At 48.0% G+C, this 22539-nt stretch overlaps 2 protein-coding genes across 2 annotated transcripts in view; one reads left to right on the forward strand and one right to left on the reverse strand.

Annotated features, from left to right (window-relative positions):
• Positions 1 to 22539, reverse strand: part of LOC144496917 (popy class I histocompatibility antigen, alpha chain E-like) — an 820139-nt gene that overhangs the window by 44600 nt on the left and 753000 nt on the right. The window lies entirely within an intron of this gene.
• LOC144497685 (uncharacterized) overlaps positions 1 to 22539 on the forward strand; it is a 71208-nt gene that overhangs the window by 12988 nt on the left and 35681 nt on the right. Inside the window, exons 7-11 of the mRNA XM_078219127.1 lie at positions 5091 to 5225; positions 13247 to 13507; positions 14940 to 15215; positions 15794 to 16057; positions 22502 to 22539. The exon at positions 22502 to 22539 is cut by the window's right edge and continues 67 nt beyond it. Of these exons, the coding sequence (XP_078075253.1) occupies positions 5091 to 5225; positions 13247 to 13507; positions 14940 to 15215; positions 15794 to 16057; positions 22502 to 22539 (974 nt within the window). The remainder of the gene's footprint in view (positions 1 to 5090; positions 5226 to 13246; positions 13508 to 14939; positions 15216 to 15793; positions 16058 to 22501) is intronic.

A 22539-nucleotide genomic window follows, 5' to 3' on the forward strand; every position in this document is an offset into this window, starting at 1 on the left:
TGTTCAATTCTGGTCGCCGCACTACCAGAAGGATGTAGAGACTTTGGAGAGGGTACAGAAAAGATTTACCAGCATGTTGCCTGGTATGGAGGGCATTAGCTATGAGGAGAGGTTGGAGAAACTTGGTTTGTTCTCACTGGAGTGACGGAGGTTGAGGGGCGACCTGGTAGAAGTCTACAAGATTATGAGGGGCATGAACAGAGTGGGTCGTCAGAAACTTTTTCCCCAGGGTGGAAGAGTCAATTACTAGGGGGCACAGGTTTAAGGTGTGAGGGGCAAGGTTTAAAAGGAGATGAACGAGGCAAATTTTTTTTTAAAAACAGAGTAGTGGGTGCCTGGAATTTGTTGCCGGGGGAGGTAGTGGAAGCAGGTACGGTCGTGACTTAAGGACCATCTTGACAAATACATGAATAGGATGGGAATAGAGGGATATGGTCCCCGGAAGGGCGGGGGTTTTAGTTAAGTCAGGCAGCATGGTTGGTGCAGGCTTGGAGGGCCGAAGGGCCTGTTCCTGTGCTGTAATTTTCTTGGCATATATTCCTATTCTCATGAAAGAGCATTTTTCCAAACTCCAAACTGACAGTTGGCCAAGGCCGGAATTGAACCCGGGTCCCTGGCGCTGTGAGGCAGCAGCGCTAACCACTGCCACTGTGTCACCCACATGGACACAGGTTGCTTCACATCCTTTAGATTTGTGCACAGAACGGAGGAATATTCATGAAGTAAAAGGAACAGTTGTTTGTTTACAAATCAGGATATCTCTGAACATAAACAACCCGGTTGTTCACACAGTATTTTAAACTTTACTGTGAGTTTCTTTAATTTCTTTTTTCTAACCTGCTTCTGATATTCCACCAACCAGACATCAACAGCCCATTTCTGAAAAGCAGCGAGATCCATTTCTTCATCCTGATTCAATAATCTAATCTTTGGTCTCACATCTCCGTGATCTCTCACTATTTGTTTCTTCCTGTCGACTTTCTCCCAAACATTCCAATCTCCCGACTCTGATCCAAGCATCAAATCTCCAAATACTGTTTCTTTGTGCACCATTTTACCTTTCAATTTAACTCTGCCCGATCAACTCTTCACTTTTTCAAATCAATTCATTCCCGAACAAACACAGTAACCTTTCAAACAGGACTGGACAAGCTGTGAACTGTTTGTATCCCGGGTGGGGGGGGGGGGGGGGGGGTGATTCTCCCATCCCGCCACTACTTTTTTAGCATGGCGGGTTGAGAGAATTGCATGTCGGCCGATTCGTGGGATTCATGCCTGTGTCCCTGCCGCGCACACATCTCCCAGCGCCAGATATCTGGCACCATCTGAGCCTCGCTGGAAACTGGTGAGTACTTTGCGTCTGTTTTTAATGTGTTTACCGGGCTCTGGGACTGAATTCTCCGGGCTCGCTGGCATCTTCCAACCCGTCAGGAGCATTTCACTCCAGTGGGGTTCAGACTAGCTCCCCACTTTCAGGGAACTAGCGGGACGACCTCATTGGAGTGAAGGGAAAGCAATCAGGGCCCCCTGGGGGTCGATGGCAAGGGGGCGGTGCCCCCTGGGCATGGGCATCCTTACAGTACCAGCCCAATGGGCAAAGTGCCCATGCCCAAGGTGCACCAACAGTCCGAAGGGAGTGGGGCCCAGGGACAGTTGGGGCCTAGGTATGGGAGTGCGGGGGGGGAGGGGGGGGGGGGCTCCTGCTACCACCCTGCATTGGGATCAGTTGGGGCTGGAGGGAGGCCAGTGATCAGAGTGGCCTGGGGGATCACCCTGGGGGTTTTGCCGGGGAGGGGATATCATCACCGGTGGAAGGGCGAGGGTTGGCTGGAGGGGCAGCACTACAAGGGTCCTGGGATGGCCAGTGATCGAGCTGCCCAGCGATCGTGAGGATGATCAATAAGGGCCACTGTGCATGTGTAGAGTTCTGGAATTGTCAGCCTCCAGGATTTTCCCACAAAGTCGATACTTAGAACTTTTTGGGGAGAATTGCGGGCCCGATTTCTTCAATAGTATTTGGTGTCCAGTTGCTATTTACATAATTTAACAGGAACAGGTTTAATATCAGGTCAGGACACAGCTCACAGACTGAGGGGGACAATATCAATACAGGACGCAGCTCAGACCGAGAGAGACAGTATCAGTACAGGACGCAACTCGGAGACACAATCTTGGAAAGATATTTCCTCACAGATTTCCCCTCCCAAACTGGTGAAGAAAGCAACAACTTTGACAGAACGTGCTGGTCCCTTTGTGGACAGTGATTTCTGTGGGTGATGGTGTGATGGGGGAGTGCTTGGGGTTAGATGTTAACCCTCAGTCATTGGAGAGCATGAGCTATAACAGCAGGAGTTCATCCTCGTGAGACTGTCCCATCATTCAACACAATCATAGCTGATCTGCCTCATCTCAATTTCAGTCCCACTCTCTGTAAACCTCCATTCCCTAAGACACCACAAATCTGTCTCTCTTCAATATCTTCAGGATTGAAGCATCCACAATTCTCTGGGGTAGAGAATCAAAGGTTCACAACCCTTTGAGTGAAGAAATTTCTCTTCATCTTAAATGATTCACCTCTTATCCTGAGGCTTTGCCCTCATGTTTTATTCCTGAGCAGCAGAAAGAATCTTTCAGTGTCTACACTATCAGAATCAAATCTTTTCCAGTGAGATTATCTCTCATTGTTCTAAACTCCAATGAATAAATCCCCAACCTGCTCAAGTTTTCCTCACAAAATAAATCCCAATCATTCCAAATAAACATTCTCTGTACATCTGCCAGAACAACTCTACACAAATTACAGGTGTGGTGTTAACAATGGTGTGTACATTTGTCACAAGACTGATTTATTCTGTTCTGTAATCCCTTTACAATAAAGACCAAAGTACCATTTGCTTTCCTGGTTGTGCTTTAAAGGCGTGGCACGGTGGCACATTGCTGCCTCACAGCACCAGGGACCCTGGTCCAATCCGAGTTTGCATGACGATGTGGAGTTTGCACATTCTCCCTCTATGATTCTACCTGGAGGAGTTTCTGTGTTCCTTGTAGAGTACATACAAGTGTCTCATTTTAAAAGAAGTGTTCTACGTTTCCATCCTTGCTAGCAAAGTTGAATAGCCCCCACAGCTGTGTCCTCTGCCACATACAAGCAGTTTGAGTGCTTTCCCACTATGTGAAACAGGAAGCCACATTTCAACTCAAAGACACAATCATTGTGCATTCACTGAGCCCACCAACAAAACTGTCTGACTTCATTACACCCAAATTAATAATTAAATAAATGTGCGCTCGTCTCAGAAAAACCCTTACACAAATTCAGTTATGGGCGGCACGATGGCACAATGGTTAGCACTGTGTGGTGAACCACTGTAGTTGTCTGTTTGTGTGATATGCCTGGACACACCCCTGCTGCCTCAATCTGGGGCTCCGCCTTTCTCGGGGTATAAAGGTGACTGCTCTCCGCCCCTTTTGCCTCAGTTCGGATTAGCTATCGGTTCGGGTGTGCTCCAGTTTTTTTGTTAATAAAAGCCTGTTATTTCGCAACAACGAGTCTTTGCGTAATCAATGGTGTATCACCCTGCTGCCTCAGTGCCAGGAACCTGGGTTCGATTCCCGGCTTGGGTCACTGTGTGGAACCTGCACGTTCTCCCAGTGTCTGTGCGAGTTTCCTCCCACATTCTGAAAGACGTGCTGGTAAGGTGCATTGACCCAAACAGGCACCGGACTGTGGTGACTAGGGGAATTTCACAATAACTTCATTGCAGTGTTAATGTAATCCTTACTTGTGACTAATAAATAAACTTTCAATGTTCTTCCCTCTGTCACTGCATCAAATTCCTTCCAGCTGATTCTACCCAGCAACTGATGATGTCAGCAGCTGTATTCAGCTGATTGGACAATTCTCAATATTGAGGAAGTTTCTCAACCTGTTTGTGTCTATTCTTGATGTGGAGATGCCGGCGTTGGACTGGGGTAAACACAGCAAGAAGTTTAACAACACCAGGTTAAAGTCCAACAGGTTTATTTGGTAGCAAATGCCACTAGCTTTCGGAGCGCTGCCCCTTCATCAGGTGGAGTGGAGAAATGCTCACAAACAGGGCACAGAGACACAAACTCAATTTACAGAATAATCTTCATGACACACGACAGCGCAGAGTCGCTGAGCAGAGACTGATAGCCAAGTTCCGCACGCATGAGGACGGCCTCAACCGGGATCTTGGGTTCATGTCACACTGTCTGTAACCCCCACAGCTTGCCTGGACTTGCAGAATCTCACTGGCTGTCCTGTCTGGAGACAACACACATCTCTTTAACCTGTGCTTAATGCTCTCCCCACTCACATTGTCTGTACCTTTAAGACTTGATTATCTGCAAATACTGCATTCCAATCATTATTCTGTAAATTGAGTTTGTGTCTCTGTATGACCTGTTTGTGCAGTAAGAGTTTTAACACCACCAGGTTAAAGTCCAACAGGTTTATTTGGTAGCAAATGCCATAATAAACCTGTTGGACTTTAACCTGGTGTTGTTAAAACTCTTACTGCGTTTACTCCAGTCCAACGCCGGCATCTCCACATCATGCCCTGTTTGTGAGCATTTCTCCACTCCACCTGACGAAGGGGCTTGGAGCTCCGAAAGCGAGTGGCTTTTGCTACCAAATAAACCTGTTGGACTTTAACCTGGTGTTGTGAGACTTCTTACTGTGTGCAGAGTTTCACTGGCTGTCTTGTCTGGAGACAATACACATCTTTTTAGCCTGTCTTGATGCTCTCTCCACTCCCATTGTTTTGTTTCTTAAAGACTGGATTAGTTGTAAGTATTCGCATTCCAACCATTATTCATGTAAATTGAGTCTGTGTCTTATAAGTTCTGTTTGTGAACAGAATTCCCACTCACCTGAAGAAGGGGCTCAGAGCCTCGAAAGCTTGTGTGGCTTTTGCTACCAAATAAACCTGTTGGACTTTAACCTGGTGTTGTTAAACTTCTTACTGTGTCTATTCTGCCAGAGACTGATGACTCACTGAATCTCTTTATTCTGATTGGACACAAAATAGGACTGAACCAATCAGATTGAGGCTCAGTGTGAACAGGAAAAGACAGGAGTGAGTTGAGAAAATGGCCTTTCTTTGAAGAAGAGTTTCCTCCAAATGTTTCCCCCAACATGAGGGAAGCAGCAATGATTGGACTGATAGTGCTGGTCCTTCTGTGTGGAGAGGTGTCTGCAGGTGAGTGATGGGGTGTGAGAGGGGCAATGCCAGGCTGGGTACTGGGGCATGAACCCTGGGTCAGTGAGTGATGGGGTGTGAGAGGGGCAATGCCAGGCTGGGTACTGGGACATTAACCCTCAATCTTTAGATGACTTGAAAGTGGGACTTTGCTCACAGTTTAAAGAGATGGCAGAGCAGTCGGTTGACCTTGCTGTCCTGTGGCCTGGCATCCGCTGGCAGCTGCCCTCTGGCTACCTGAGACCTGGAGTGTCCCATCATGCTGAGGGGTTCCTGAACAGATATAGGAACCTCCTCTGTCACCTTGACGACTGAAGTCAATGGCAGAGGTGCTGCGACACACTCGTACCTCCCCGCTGAAGTAGACAAGGAGCTGATGGTGAATGTGTGTGTCTCACCCACCTCTCCCCTTACCACTACTCCCTTGAGCTGAGAGCCTAGCCAATGGCATACTGCCTGCACAATTCTCCAGCATCCATCTGCTGGATGTGGATCTCCAAGAGTTGGCAATCTCTCGAGGGAGAAGGCCGCAAGTGCATAAAGCGGGGAAATGGCAGCGTTCATGGCTTGGATAGACTTCTCCAACCTAAATGCACCTCACACCAAATCTCCAGCATCTGTTGTCTTGCTGACAACTCCAGAAGCTTGTCATCAGCCTAGGATTTAGTATCGTCCTCACCTCTCAAGCTTCAGGGGCCTTGTCTGTTAGAACATCCGACAGCTGGTCAGGCACGTGTCGTGTTCTCACCAGGTTGTGACATTGAATCTAAGCGCAAACTCACACACACCATGGTGACAGTGTCTGCGCTGGTAGAGGGTGTGGGGAAATGATGATATGATACTGCACCTCTGAAGTCCACAGGACCATAGAAATGATACAGCATAGAAGGGGGCCATTCAGTCCTCTCCTAACCCTTACTGATGGACAACTATTGGCCGCAGTTGTCAGCTCTCTGCTCTGATGAAAGACCCGAGAGAGGGAGTGAAAAGATCAAAGGGTTTTACCCTTCCAAGAATGAGCTTGTAGATTCAGCTGGAGTTCAGCTCAATGTGCAGAGTGGAGAAGACACATTAGCACCATATACATGCTTGCCTGAGGCTGCCTCCTTCCAGTTCATACAATCCCTACAGTGCAAAAGGAGGCCATTTGGCCCATCTAGTCGACACCTACTCTGCGACAGAGCATCTTACATAGGCCGTATCCCTATAACTCCACACATTTACCCCACTAATCACCCTGACCTTCACATCTTTGGTCTTAAGGGGTAATTTATCCTGGCCAATCCACCTATTCTGCACATCTTTGCACTGTGGGAGCAACCCGGAGCACCTGGTAGAAACCCATGCAGGCAAGGGGCGAACCTACAAACTCCACACAGACAGTCACCCAAGGCCGGAATTGAACACAGGTTCCTGGCACTGAGAGGCAGCAGTGCTAACCAGTGCCACCGCGCTGCCAATCATGAACCCACTTCTGCTCTGCGACCGCAATCCTACCTCATTATCTGCTCTGCTGTCCTGCCAGTTTCAGAACCTCCTCCCTGGACGTGAGGATGTCAGGAACGGAACTTCACCACCAACCTGGCTCCTTTCCTCGATTTTGTGGGCACTCTCCTGCTGTAGAAATAAGGAAAGGTGATGTCAATTGCCCCACAAGTAAGGTGCAATATCTAAGTTGCTGGCACTCTGGCTGTGGACTTTGATTCTGTCACCTTGTTCTTGAAATAGTTTATCCACAATGATTGTCGCAAACCCTTGTGACATGCAAAACACCCAAGTTAGCACCAAAACTCAATGAATGTAAGAATATAGTCTACACCCTGTCCTTATAATAATTTAACACTTTTAAGCCCCAATTTTACAACCGCTGTAGAGATTGTTAACTTTTAAAGATAAGTTTTCCAGTAAAAGCTGAAAGGCTATCCTGATGAGATTTCACATTTAAAAAGGACAAGTCAGTTCTGTTTCAGCACTTCCGCAGGAGGTAACACACACTTAACTATCAAAAAGATTGATGAAGCTCTTGGAGTGTAGTGAAAGCAGGAAGTAACTCAAATGTGGAATTAGGAGGCTAAAAGGAGCTGTGAAATGTCTTTAGCTTTTTATGCATATATGATGAGCAAGAGAAAGAGTAGGCCCACTCAAGGGCAATGGAGAGAAGTTATGTGTGGAGCTACAGGAAGCGGGGGAGATCTTTAATGAATACTTTGTACAGGTATTCACCACGGAGAAGGACATGACAGAGGTTGAGGTCAGGGAAAGGTGTGAGAACACTCTAGAGAATGTCAATATAATCAAAAGAGGAAGTGTTGACTGTCCTAAATTGCATTAAGGTAGACAAGTCCCCAGGGCCAGATGGGATCTATCCCAGGTTACTGCAGGAGGCAAGGGGAGAAATAGCTGGGACCTCAACTGGTATCTTCACATCCTCTTTGAGCACAGGTGTGGTTCCAGAGGACTGGAGAATATCCAACGTTGTTCCCTTGTTTAAGAAAGGAAGCAGGGGTAATCCAGGAAATTATTGGTCAGTGAGCCTGACGCAGTGGTGGGGAAGCTTTCGGAGAAGATACTAAGGGACAGGGTATATGCACATTGAGGAAAATGGACTAGTTAGTGACAGGCAGCATGGTTTGTTTGGGAAAGGTCATGTCTCACCAATTTCATTGACTTTTTTTTGAAGAGGTGACAAAGAAAATTGATGAAGGGTGGGCTGTGGATGTCGTTTACATGGATTTTACTAAGGCATTTGACAAGGTCCCACATGGCAGACTGGTACAAAAACTAAAATCACACGTGATTCGCTTGGGCTGGCTAAATGGATGCAGAACTGACTTTGTTATAGAAGACAGAGTAGTGGTGGAAGGGTGTTTTTCAGAATGGAGATCTGTAGCTAGTGGTGTTCTGCAGGGATCAGTGCTGATTGTAGTATATATAAATGGAGGAAGATGTGGGTGGTCTGATTAGTACATTTGCGGATGACATGAAGATTGGCGGAGTTGCTGATAGTGCCGAAGATACAACAGGATATAGCTGGATTGGCGACTTGGGCACAGAAATGGCAAATGGAGTTTAATCCGGACAAATGCGAGGTGATGTATTTTGGAGGATCAAATTTAGGTGTAAATTATACAATAAAAAGCAGAACCCTGAGGAACATTAACGTACAGAGGGATCTGGGCGTGCAGATCCACAGTTCCCTAAAAGTGGCAACACAGGTGGCCAAGGTGACTAAGAAGACATATGGCATGCTTGCCTTCATCAGCTGGGACATTGAGTACAAGAGTTGGCAAATCATGTTGTAGCTATATAAAACCTCGGTCAGACCGCATTTGGGGTATTGCGTGCAGTTCTGCTCACCACACGACCAGAAGGACATGGAAGCTTTGGAGAGATTGCAAAGAAGGTTCACGAGGATGTTGCCTGGTCTCGAGGGCATTGGCTATGAGGATTAATAAACTCGGATTGTTTTCACTGGAAAGACAGAGGCTGAGGGGAAACCTGATAGAGGTCTACAAAACCATGAGGGGCACAGACAGGGTGGATAGTCAGAGGCATTTTTCCAAATGGAAAGGTCAATTACAAGAGGGCACAGGTTCAAGATGACAGGGGGAAAGTTTATGGGAGAAATGCAGGGGAAGTTTTTCATGCAGTGTAGTAGGTGCCCGGAACCCACTGCCAAAGGATGTGGTGGAAGCAAGCACGTTAGCAACATTTAAGAGGTATCTGGATGGGGACATGTTTAGGGAGGGAATAGAGGGATACGGACCGAGTAAGGACAGAAGATTTTTTTTAAAGTTTAGTGAGAGCATCATGATCAGCACAAACTTGGAGGGCCGAAGGGCCTGTTCCTGTACCTTTCTTTGTTCTATCATTCCCTGCTTTGATATGTAAATAGGCAAATTCCAAGCTTATAATATTGTTGTCCTCAAACTCAGGTCAACTAATGCCTTGGATAAAGATGCTCAAACTCTCAAATTTAAAGTAAAGTTGCCATGGGCCCAGGTGACCACAGGTTGCTCTCCTCAAAGCAGAGAGGGAAAGGAGTCTGGTGGTGATTTAACCTGAGGATCACCACACCTCAGGCGAGGGGCAAGGTTGAGAAAGTGGGGCCTTCATGAATAACCTCAGCCGGTACAGGGATTGAACCCACGCTGTTGGCATCGCTCTGCCCCAGCTGTCCAATAACTGAACGAACCAACTCTCCTCAAATTATTGTACAACATGTTTCCTTTATTGTACTGTACCAAAGTTTGGGGCAGCCTGGTGGCACAGTGGTTAGCACTGCTGCCTCACAGCTCCAGGGACCAGAGTTCAATTCTTGGCTTGGGTCACTGTCTGTGTGGAGTTTGCACGTTCTCCCCGTGTCTCTGTGGGTTTCCTCCCACACTCCAAAGATGTGTAGGTTAGGTGGATTGGCAATGCTAAAGTACCCTGGGATGCGTCGGTTAGAGGCATTCGCGGGGTAAATGGGGAGTTACAGGAATAGGGCTTGGGTGGGATTGTTGTCAGTGCAGAGTCAATGGGCCAAATGGCCTCCTTCTGCATTGTAGGGTTTCTATGATTTCTACAACACAAACTTTCGTACACCAAATATCAAACTTTCTTCCACACAAGGAATTCAACCTCTGACTTAGTTATACACAAAGTATTTAAACACGAGTATAATCATCGAATCCCTACAGTGCAGATGGAGGCCATTCAGCCCATCAAGCTTGCACCAACAACAAGCCCACCCAGGCCCTATACCTGCAACTCCACATATTTACTCTGCTAATCCCCAAAACGCTAAAGGGGCAATTTAGCATGGCTAAACAACCTGGCCCACATTTTTGGAGTGAGGGACAAAACCAAAGCACCCGGAGGAAACCCACAGACAGTGACCCGAGGCCAGAATTGAACCTGGGTCCCTGACACTGTGAGACAGCAGTGCTGACCACTGTGCCACCACATCGTTATATAGACTATAACACTCTGACTTACTTACTGTCTGTACTCATCTGTTGATACTCCTGATTACCTGCAAGTGTCGGACTATCGTCACTCCACCTATATATTCTGTACCTGCTCACCTCGCTCCCCTTCACCTGACAAAGGAGCAGCACTCCGAAGGATTATGATTATGATCCTGTGTTACTCCTGCCGATGTTGCTTTGTTTCTCCATCTTATACGGATGTTGCTGGCACTGATCGTGCTTCCAGTCATGGACCTCACTCAGGTATTTATCTCAGGAGCACGGCACACAGGGTCTGTGTTCAATCAGCTCCTGTGCCTATCCTTCACTGCAGACCCCTACACCAATGCTGCTCCTACAGTCCTTAGCCTGATACAGAGTGGGCTCTTTTAACCATCACCATTTGCTGGGATCTTCATTTTGCTGGTTGTTCAGCCTTTCTGTTGCAGTCCAGTAAATGATACAAGTCCAGCTTCTTCACAAACTCACTTTATTCCCTTTTACAACTCCACATACACACACCCAACACACTGTCACCTGTAACCTCTTTATATATCCAGTGGTTTTTTTGGCTAACCGATTCAACTAAATCAAATCAACTGAGGGACAAATTAAAAGAGGCAGCCCCCAAAAGGAAGGGAACAGCCCAAAACAAAAAGCAAAATAGTACGGAAACTTAAAACGTTAAATCAAAATGGAATTAGAATGGTCAGTAACACTCCAATCCTCTATTCTCTTTTAAAACTCCACATACACATCCCAACACCCAGTGTCACCTGTAACCTCTTTATCTATCCTAGTGACTTCTATTAAATGATTAACAGCCAATTTAGGACTTAAATAGAAGGTGACTGTTAACCTATTCCTGACACTGGTATCTTATGGATACCTCTCTGGAGAGGGAGCATGCGGTGTCCACGGGCGCGATTGACGCCTTCCGCGACCGCTGGGCGCCGCAGGGGCTGGGGTGTATTATCGACCCCGATAATCACCTTTTGGTTTGACGTTTTAAGTTTCCTTTTGACTTTGTTTTTGGTTCGGGCTGTTCCCCCCTTCCTTTTGGGGAGCCGCCCCTTTTACTTTGTCCCTAAGTTAATTTGAGTTCGTTTACTTGATTGGTGCCGAAAGAGCTATCTTATGGATACCTCTCTGGAGAGGGAGCATGCGGTGTCCACGGGCGCGATTGACGCCTTCCGCGACCGCTGGGCGCCGCAGGGGCTGGGGTGTATTATCGACGCCGATAATCACCTTTTGGTTTGACGTTTTAAGTTTCCTTTCGACTTTGTTTTTGGTTCGGGCTGTTCCCCCCTTCCTTTTGGGGAGCCGCCCCTTTTACTTTGTCCCTAAGTTAATTTGAGTTCGTTTATTACGTTGGTACCCGAAAGAGCTACCTTATGGATACCCATCTGGCCACGAACTCCTTTAAGTGAACAGTCCAAAGTTGTTCCCAGCTTCTCTCTGTCCACATTTCCCCTGTTTCTGTGGGAGATTTGAGGGGGTCCAGTTGGGACACGGAGTCCCTGATCAGGGTAGAGTGAGCGATGTGGACAGGAGCTGACAGATTTTGAGGAGGCAGGAGGGAGATCGAGGAGCATTGGAAGCCTCGGTCTTTGTTGGGGTAGGTGCGTGGGGATTGTGTTAAATGTGTTTCCAGAAGGTGAAGTTGCATGAGATCAGAGGTGAGCTGGCAAGGTGGATACAAAACTGGCTCGATAAAAGAAGACAGAAGGTAGCAGTGGAAGGGTGCGTTTCTGAATGGAGGGCTGTGACAAGTGGCATTCCTCAGGGATCAGTGCTGGAATCTTTGCTGTTTGTAATACATATAAATGATTTGGAGGAAAATGTAACGGGATTGATTAGTAAGGTTGCGGACGACACAAAGGTTGGTGGATTTGCGGATAGCGATGAGGACCATCAGAGGATACAGCAGGATATAGATTAGTTGAAGACTTGGGCGGAGAGGTGGCAGATGGAGTTTAATCCGGACAAATATGAGGTAATGCATTTTGGAAGGTCTAATACAGATAGGAAATATACAGTGAATGGCAGAACCCTTAAGAGTATTGATAGGCAAAGGGATCTGGCTGTACAGGTACACAGAACACTGAAAGTGACAATGCAGGTGGAGAAGGTAGTCAAGAAGACATACGGCATGCTTGCCTTCATCAGCCGGGGTATTGAGTTTAAAAATTGGCAAGTCATGTTGCAGCTTTATAGAACCTTAGTTAGGCCGCACTTGGAATATAGAGTTCAATTCTGATCGCCACACTATCAGAAGGATGTAGAGGCTTTGGAGAGGGTACACAAAAGATTTACCAGGATGTTACCTGGTATGGAGGGAGTTAGCTATGAGGAGAGGTTGGAGAAACTTCGTTTGTTCTCACTGGAGCGACGGAGGTTGAGGGGAGACGTGATAGAAGTCTACAAGATTCTGAGAGGCAATGGCAGAGTGGATAGTCAGAAGTTTTTTCCCAGGGTGGAAGAGTCAATGACTGGGGAGCATAGGTTTAAGGTGTGAGGGGCAAGGTTTAAAGGAGATGGCCAAGGCAGATTTTTTACACAGAGAGTAGTGGGTGCTTGGAACCCGTTGCTGGGGGAGGTAGTGGAAGTGGATACAGTAGTGACTTTTAAGGGGCGTCTGGACAAATCCATGAATAGAATGGGAATAGAGGGATATGGTCCCCGGAAGGTAGGGGGTTTTAGTTAAGTCAGGCAGCACGGTCGGTGCAGGCTTGGAGGGCCGAAAGGCCAGTTCCTGTGCTGTAATTTTCTTTGTTCTTTGTTCTCTGGGTGTTGATGTTTTGGGGTTCACACCTGATGTCTCTCTCTCTGGGCGTTGGTGTTTTGGGGTTCACACCCTGATGTCTCTCTCTCTCTCTGGGTGTTGGTGTTTTGGGGTTCACACCCTGATGTCTCTCTCTCTCTGGGTGTTGGTGTTTTGGGGTTCACACCCTGATGTCTCTCTCTCTGGGTGTTGGTGTTTTGGGGTTCACACCCTGATGTCTCTCTCTCTCTGGGTGTTGGTGTTTTGGGGTTCACACCCTGGTTCTCTCTCTCTCTGTGTTTCAGGTTCTCACTCTCTCCGATATTTGGCCACTGTTATGACTCCGGTCTCTGGTCTCCCAGAGTTTGTGATTGTCGGGTTTGTGGACGATGTGCAGTTTTTTATGTATGACAGTGACTTGAAGGAGTTGGCCGGCCGTGGGCAGTGGTATATGGAGAACAAGAGGCCCAATTTCTGGATGCGGAAGACAGTGCTTGCACGGGAGAAGGAGAAACATTTTAAATTCTACATTCAGAGCCTCATGTCCCGGACCAACCAGTCAGACGGTGAGTCCCTGCGCTCCCACCATCTGTCCTTCGAGAGAGGTTGGAAGCAGAATGAGATCCGAGAACCAGGGTCAGGGGAAAAGTTTCTCCATCGCTTCGAGCATGGAGCGGCAGCAATGGGGAGCACCCTTTAAATACAAAGAAATATTCTTCCTAATTAGCTGATTGTACAAGGTTTGGTTTATAATTTAAGTTTATTTATTGGTGTCACAAGCAGGCTTACATTAACACTGTAATGAAGTTACTGTGAAAACCCCCTCGTTGCCACACTCCGGCAGCTGTTCGATACACTGAGGGAGAGGATAAATATGTGGGGTTACGGGAATATGGTGCAGATTGTGGTCGGCGCAGACTCGATGGGCCAAATGGCCAATGCACCTAACCAGCACGTCTTTCTGACTGTGGGAGGAAACCAGAGCACCCGGAGGCAGACACGGGGAAATCGTACAAACTCCACGCAGACAGTGACCCGAGGCCGGAATCAAACCCAGGCCCCTGACGCTGTGAGGCAGCAGTGCTAACCACTGTGCCACCGTGGGGGCACAGATTTCAGGTTTTGGGAAGGAGATGCAGGAAAATCCTCACTACAAAGTGCTTGGCAGACACCTGGGATTGTTGGCCTGTGAGGGCGATGGAAGCAGGGACGATCAATGACTTCAAAAGGAAATTGAATCGGACATCAAAGTAATAGATAGTCAGCACTGTGGGATAAGCGGGGGGGGGGATGACACTGACCAGTTTGCAATATAGAGAGCCAGCATGGACTCAAAGGAATGAATAAATGACGACGATAATGATTGGGAATTTGGTGGATGAAGGTCTCCTTAAAATATTTCAATTGGGAGTCTAGTAGTGTGGAGTTGCAGACAAATTAAATCTTAGTCCGAGACCTGTAAATTTACACAGCTGCTGCTTTGGGTTTCCTTCAATTAATAGACATGGTTCAGGGGGGTCCTTTAAATATAGGTTGGGTTCGCGGATCATTTACATGGGGTGGCACAGTGGTTAGCACTGCTGCCTCACAGCGCCAGAGTTCAATTCCAGCCTCAGGTCTGTGTGGAGTTTGTACATTCTCCTCGTGTCTGCGTGGGTTTCCTCCGGGTGCTCCCGTTTCCTCCCACAGACCAAGGGTGTGCAGGTTAGGTTGATTGGCCATTCTAAATTGACCCGAGTGTCAGGGAATTAGCAGGATAAATATGTGGGGGTACGGGAATAGGGCCTGGGTGGGATTGTGGCCGGTGCAGACTCGATGGGCTGAATGGCCTCCTTCTGCACTGTAGGGATTCTATGACATGTTAAGGAGTCTTATAAATACACATATTGCGGTCCAGGGGTCCATTAACACTGGCTTCCGAGGTGATATCTGATTAACTGTGTGGTGGGGTCACTCAGTCGAACTGAGCCTCATTGGTCGTATACGTCTGATTGACAGGGATCCACTTCTTCCAGATGATAACTGGCTGTGACCTGGCTGATGATTCGATGACGAGTGGCTTCTCACAGTTCGGCTGGGACGGGCAAGATTTCATGACATTTGATAAAGATGAGCAGGTATGGCTGACACCGGTACCGTGGGGTGAGAACACCATGACGTGGTGGCAACAAATCAGGGCCTGGGATAATCAGCAGTGGAAGTTTTACCTGGAGCAGGAGTGCATTGAATGGCTGAAGATCTACTTGGAATATGGACAGCAACAGCTGGGAGTCGGTGAGTGAGGGGGGAGCGAGAGTCGGTGAGTGAGGGGGGGAGTGAGAGTCGGTGAGTGAGGGGGGGAGTGAGAGTCGGTGAGTGAGGGGGGAGTGAGAGTCGGTGAGTGAGGGGGGAGTGAGAGTCGGTGAGTGAGGGGGGAGTGAGAGTCGGTGAGTGAGGGGGGAGTGAGAGTCGGTGAGTGAGGGGGGAGTGAGAGTCGGTGAGTGAGGGGGGAGTGAGAGTCGGTGAGTGAGGGGGGGGGTGAGAATCGGTGAGTGAGGGGGGAGTGAGAGTTGGTGAGTGAGGGGGGGAGTGGGAGTCGGTGAGTGTGGGGGGGAGTGAGAGTCGGTGAGTGTGGGGGGGAGTGAGAGTCGGTGAGTGAGGGGGGAGTGAGAGTCGGTGAGTGAAGGGGGAGTGAGAGTCAGTGAGTGAGGGGGGAGTGAGAGTCGGTGAGTGAGGGGGGAGTGAGAGTCGGTGAGTGAGGGGGGGGAGTGAGAGTATGTGAGCGAGGGGGGAGTGAGAGTCGGTGAAGGGGGTGATGCCAGGACTCTCTATCTCGAGGTTCCTGTACTGACTCCTCTTTCTTTCTCTCTCAGTTGCCCCCGTCGTGTCCTTTACCCGTCTGGGTGATTCTAACCGGCTGTCCTGTGCCGTCACCGGGTTTTACCCTCAAGCCATCGAGGTGAATCTGTGGAGAGACGGAGTGGTGATTGATGAGACTCTGTCCAGTGGGATCTTACCCAATCCCGACAGCACCTACCAGATCCGGAAATGGGTCGAGTTTGATCCAGAGGACCAGGCCGAGTATTCCTGTCGGGTGGAACACAGCGGGATGAAGGAGACACTGGTGGCGATTTACGGTAAGACTGTTTCTCACTGTTAGAGAGGACCCAGCCTCAGACCAGGATCACAGGAGTGAGGGTCAGTGCTGAGCTGTCAGCCCAGGACAGCCTGAGGCCCGGGATACAGAGAGAGGGAAATAAATATGAATCTTCAATGTGTTATATATCATGGTGCTGCCGTTAGAGGAAAGTAATTGTGTGTCCAGGGATTTGATGTGAAAAATGCTCCAGTGTGTCGTGGGACATTACAGCATGACAGGGCCCAGAGTATCCTGGGACGCTGCAGTGTAACAGCAATCAGTATCTCATGCAATGTTACAGAAGGGATAAGGCTCTAAGCTTATTTATTATTGTCACAACTAGGCAATGAAGTGACTGTGAAAATCCCCGAGTCACCACACTCCAGTGCCTGTTCGGGTTCACTGAGGGAGAATTTAGCATGGTCAATGCACCTACCTAGCACGTCTTTCGGACTGTCAGAGGAAACCCACGCAGACTCGGGGAGAATGTGCAGACTCTGTGACACAAGCCGGGAATCGAACATGGGTCCCTGGCGCTGTGAGGCAGCAGTGCTGGCCACCGTGCTGCCCCGAAAGGCTCGGTGTGTCCTGGGATGTTGCATCATGACAGGGCCCGGTACCTCCTGGGAAATAACAGGAAGTAAAGGACCCATTGTTATTGATATTACAGTAAGACAGGATCCCGTGTATCATGAAATATTATAGTTGGTCTGGGCCCAGTGTGTGCTGGAAAATTACTGTGTACAAGGGCCTGGTTTCACCTGGGATATTAGGATATGATGTGGAGATGCCGGCATTGGACTGGGGTAAACACAGTAAGAAGTCTCACAACACCAGGTTAAGGTCCAACAGGTTTATTTGGTAGCAAAAGCCACTCGCTTTCGGAGTGCTGTTCCTTCGTCAGGTAAGTGGGAGTTCTGTTTTTCTATGCCCTGTTTGTGAACAGAAATCCCACTTACCTGATGAATGAGCAGCACTCCGAAAGCTAGTGGCGTTTGCTACCAAATAAACCTGTTGGACTTTAACCTGGTGTTGTGAGACTTCTTACTGATATTACAATGTGACAGGGCCCAGTGTATCCTTAGATATTACGTCAGTCATGATGTGGAGATGCCGGCGTTGGACTGGGGTAAACACAGTAAGAAGAATAACAACACCAGGTTAAAGTCCAACAGGTTTATTTGGTAGCAAAAGCCACAAGCTTTCGGAGCCTTAAGCTCCTTCTTCAGGTGAGTGGGAATTCTGTTCACAAACAGGGCATAGAAAGACACAAACTCAATTTACAGAATAATGGTTGGAATGCGAATACTTACAGCTAATCAAGTCTTAAAGGTACAAACAATGTGAGTGGAGAGAGCATTAAGACAGGTTAAAGAAATGTGTATTGTCTCCAGACAGGACAGCCAGTGAGACTCTGCAAGTCTAGGCAAGTCCAGGGGATTACAGACAGTGTGATGTGAACCCAATATCCCGGTTGTGCCGTCGTGTGTCGTGAAAGCCGCGTTGGAGAACGCTTACCCGAATATCAGAGGCCGAATGCCTATGACCGCTGAAGTGCTCCCCAACAGGAAGGGAACAGTCTTGCCTGGTGATTGTCGAGCGGTGTTCATTCATCCGTTGTCGCAGTGTCTGCATGGTTTCCCCAATGTACCATGCCTCGGGACATCCTTTCCTGCAGCGTATCAGGTAGACAACGTTGGCCGAGTTGCAAGAGTATGTACTGTGTACCTGGTGGATGGTGTTGTCACGTGAGATGATGGCATCTGTTTCGATGATCCGGCACGTCTTGCAGAGGTTGCTGTGGCAGGGTTGTGTGGTGTCGTGGTCACTGTTCTCCTGAAGGCTGGGTAGTTTGCTGTGGACAATGGTCTGTTTGAGGTTGTACGGTTGTTTGAAGGCAAGAAGTGGGGGTGTGGGGATGGCCTTGGCGAGATGTTCGTCTTCATCAATGACATGTTGAATGACCAGATGAAATTGAAGTTCTCAGCCGAGGGCTCAATTTTTGCCCCACCACCAAAATAGACCCCATCAGTCTCGCAGCAGACACAAAGGAATTCATCAGGCGAATGAGGCTGCGGGAGTTCTTCCACAAACCCCAAGGGGCCAACAGCGAACACAATGAGACAGCCAATGAACCAGAACAGCCGACAGAGAGATCCGCAGTGCAGCGACCAAAGAGGAAAGAGTCGAATTGGACTCCTCCAGAAGGCTGCTGCCCTTGACTTGACATGTATGCCCAAGCCATCAGGAGATGCGTCAAACCAAATTCATCAGCTGCACTCACAAGACAGCCCCGAACATCACCCAAGCACAACGCAACGCCATCCACGCTCTCAAGACCAACCGCAACATTCTCATCAAACCAGCAGGCAAAGGAGGGGCCATCATCATACTGAACAGAACGGATTACTGCAAAGAAGTGTACTGACAACGAAACAACGAGGAACACTACAGACAGTTACCCGCAGATCCGAGAAAAGAACACACCCGTCAACTCAACACTCTGATCAAGACCTTTGATCCGGACCTTCGGAACACCCTCTGTGCTCTCATCCCACGTACTCCCCGCGTTGGAGATCTCTACTTCCTCCCGAAGATACACAAGGCAAACACACCCGGCCATCCCATCGTTTCAGGCAATGGGACCCTGTGCGAGAACCTCTCCGGCTATGTCGAGGGCACCTTGAAATCCATTGTACAAAGAACCCCCAGCTTTTGTCGTGACACGACGGACTTCCTACAGAAACTCGGCATACATGGAGCAGTTGAACCAGGGGCACTCCTCGTCACAATGGATGTCTCGGCACTCTACACCAGCATCTCCCACGATGATGGCATTGCTGCAACGGCCTCAGTGCTCAGCGCCGACAACTGCCAGTTTCCAGATGCAATTTTACAACTCATCCGCTTCATCCTGGACCACCATGTCTTCACCTTCAACAACCAGTTCTTCATCCAGACACACGGAACAGCCATGGGGACCAAATTCGCACCTCAATATGCCAACATCTTCATGCACAGGTTCGAACAAGACTTCTTCACCGCACAGGACCTTCAACCGATGCTATACACCAGATACATCGATGACATTTTCTTCCTTTGGACTCATGGTGAACAATCACTGAAACAACTCTATGATGACATCAACAAGTTCCATCCCACCATCAGACTCACCATGGACTACTCTCCGGAATCGGTTGCATTCTTGGGCACACGCATCTCCATTAAGGATGGTCACCTCAGCACCTCACTGTACTGCAAGCCCACGGATAACGTCACGATGCTCCACTTCTCCAGCTTCCACCCTAAACATGTTAAAGAAGCCATCCCCTACGGACAAGCCCTCCGTATACACAGGATCTGCTCGGATGAGGAGGGTCGCAACAGACACCTCCAGACGCTGAAAGATGCCCTCATAAGAACAGGATATGGCGCTCGACTCATCGATCGACAGTTCTGATGCACCACAGCGAAAAACCGCACCAACCTCCTCAGAAGACAAACACGGGACACGGTGGACAGAGTACCCTTCGTCGTCCAGTACTTTCCCAGAGCTGAGAAGTTACGGCATCTCCTCCGGAGCCTTCAACATGTCATTGATGAAGACGAACATCTCGCCAAGGCCATCCCCACACCCCCACATCTTGCCTTCAAAACAACCACACAACCTCAAACAGACCATTGTCCGCAGCAAACTACCCAGCCTTCAGGAGAACAGTGACCACGACACCACACAACCCTGCCACAGCAACCTTTACAAGACGTGCCGGATCACCGACACAGATGCCATCATCTCACGTGAGAACACCATCCACCAGGTACACGGTACATACTCTTGCAACTCGGCCAACGTTGTCTACCTGATACGCTGCAGGAAAGGATGTCCCGAGGCATGGTACATTGGGGAAACCATGCAGATGCTGCGACAACGGATGAATGAACACCGCTCGAGAATTGCCAGGCAAGACTGTTCTCTTCCTGTTGGGGAGCACTTCAGCGGTCATAGGCATTCGGCCTTTGATATTCGGGTAAGTGTTCTCCAAGGCAGCCTTCAAGAAACATGACGGCGCAGAGTCGCTGAGCAGAAACTGATAGCCAAGTTCCGCACACACGTGGACGGCCTCAACCGGGATATTGGGTTCATGTCACACTATCTGTAATCCCCACAGCTTGCCTGGACTTGCAGAGTCTCACTGGTTGCCCTGTCTGGAGACAATACACATCTCTTTAGCCTGTCTTGATGCTCTCTCCACTCACATTGTTTGTACCTTTAAGACTTGATTAGCTGTAAGTATTCGCATTCCAACCATTATTCTGTAAATTGAGTTTGTGTCTTTCTATGCCCTGTTTGTGAACAGAATTCCCACTCACCTGAAGAAGGAGCAGCACCCCGAAAGCTTGTGGTTTTTGCGACCAAATAAACCTGTTGGACTTTAACCTGGTGTTGTTAAACTTCTTACTGTGTTTACACCAGTCCAACGCCGGCATCTCCACATCCATATTACATCCTGACAGGGCCCGATGTATCCTGCGATATCACATCTTGACAGGGCTCGGTTTATTCTGAGATATTACATCCTGTAAGGAGTCTAACAACACCAGGTTAAAGTCCAACAGGTTTATTTGGTAGCAAACGCCACTAGTGGTGCAACCTGGTGTCGTTAGACTCCTTACTGTGTTCACCCTAGTCCAACGCCGGCATTTCCACATCACATATTACATCCTGACAGGGCCCGATGTATCCTGGGATATTACTTCCTGACAGTGCTTGGTAAATCCTGGGATATTATCCTGACAGGGCCCGATGTATCCTGGGATATTACTTCCTGACAGTGCTTGGTAAATCCTGGGATATTATCCTGACAGGGCCCGATGTATCCTGGGATATTACAAGAGGGACACGGCTCAGTCTGACTGGGAAATTAGAGGACGGAGAGGGCCCAGTGTATTGTGGGATATTATGGTAGGACAGATCCCGGTGTATCATGGGATAGCCTGACAGGGCCTAGTGTATCCTGGGTATTACATTAGGACAGGGCCCAGTGTATTCTGGAAATTTAACTCAGTCAGCTTAAGAATAATTCAGAAGAATAATGGAATTCCTTCTATTGGAGAGAATTTATAAAAATCTAGGAACCAAAAAATGATCAATAGTCAGCATGGATTTTGACATGGAAAATCTTGTTTTACTCCACTTAGTGGATTTTTTGAGGATGTAACAGAGGGAATAGACAATGTTACTGCAATGGATCTAACTTAATATCAATTACATTTGAAAAACCATGTCTTGTGATAAGTGACAGAATGGATTGCTCACTGACTTTGAGACAGAAAGCAGAGAGTGTGAGTAAAGGGAGTTATTCAGAGTGACGTAAGGTGGGAAATGGTGTCCCACAAGGATCAGTGCTGGGATCATCGCTGTTCATACTTTACACTCACTGATTTGGACATTGGAATCAAAACACCATTTCTCAATTTGCAGAGGACACCAAATTTGGAGGAATTCGTCAATACTGAGGAGAACGGCAGGAAATTATTTGGACATCAATAAACTTTTAGAGTGAGCAAATAATTGGTGACTGGAGTTCAGCACAGATAAACGTGAGGTAGTTTTCTGTTAAGGATGTATCGGGAGGTCACTTATTACTTGGAAGGTGCCGGTCTGGATGGAGTTGAGGACCAAAGGGATCTCAGTTTTCAAATACACCAATCAGTAAACATAGAGTAACAGGTTAGACAAGGTCATCGACAAAATAAACAGAAAACCAGGTTTCATTTCTCGAGGGATAGAATTGTAAATTCGTGAAGTTATTGCTAAACCATTATCAAATCTTGAGTAGACCACATTTCGAGATCGTGTGCAGTTCCACTCACCATTTTATACAAAGGATATAGAGTCAGGGGAGAGAGTGTAGAGAAGATTTACAGAGATGATTCCAGAAATGAGTGGGTGGACAGCTCATGAAAGGACTGGACACAGAGATGTTTCCTCTTGAGGGAAGACCATAACTAGAGGCTATTAATATAAGATAGTCACTGAGCAACTCAATTGGGAATTGTGGAGAAACTTCTTTACTCAGAATGATGAGAATGTGAGCTCACTACCACAGGGAGTGGCTGAAGTGAACAGTATAGTTTAAGGGGAAGATAAACAAGCAAATGAGAAGGAATGGAATAGAGTTAAGATGGTTGATTTTAGATGTGGAAAGATGGGAGGAGGCTCAAGTGAAACAGTAACACCAGCGTCAACTGGATGGGCCAAATGGCCACTTTCTGTATTGTATATCCTGTGTTTCCTGATTCTCTCTCTCTGTGATTCACACTCTTTAATTTCTCATTCACTCTCTCTTCCTCACTCTCAGATTTTCTTTCTCCCCGCTCTCTGATTCTCACTTTTCCCCCTCCCTGATTCACTCAGTCTCTCTGATTCTCTCTCTAACAGAACCAAAGTCTCGCTCCCAGGTTGCTGTTACTGTCGGG

This window comes from Mustelus asterias, chromosome 8 (genome assembly GCF_964213995.1).
Source record: "Mustelus asterias chromosome 8, sMusAst1.hap1.1, whole genome shotgun sequence".
In the NCBI taxonomy this organism is placed as follows: Eukaryota; Metazoa; Chordata; class Chondrichthyes; order Carcharhiniformes; family Triakidae; genus Mustelus; species Mustelus asterias.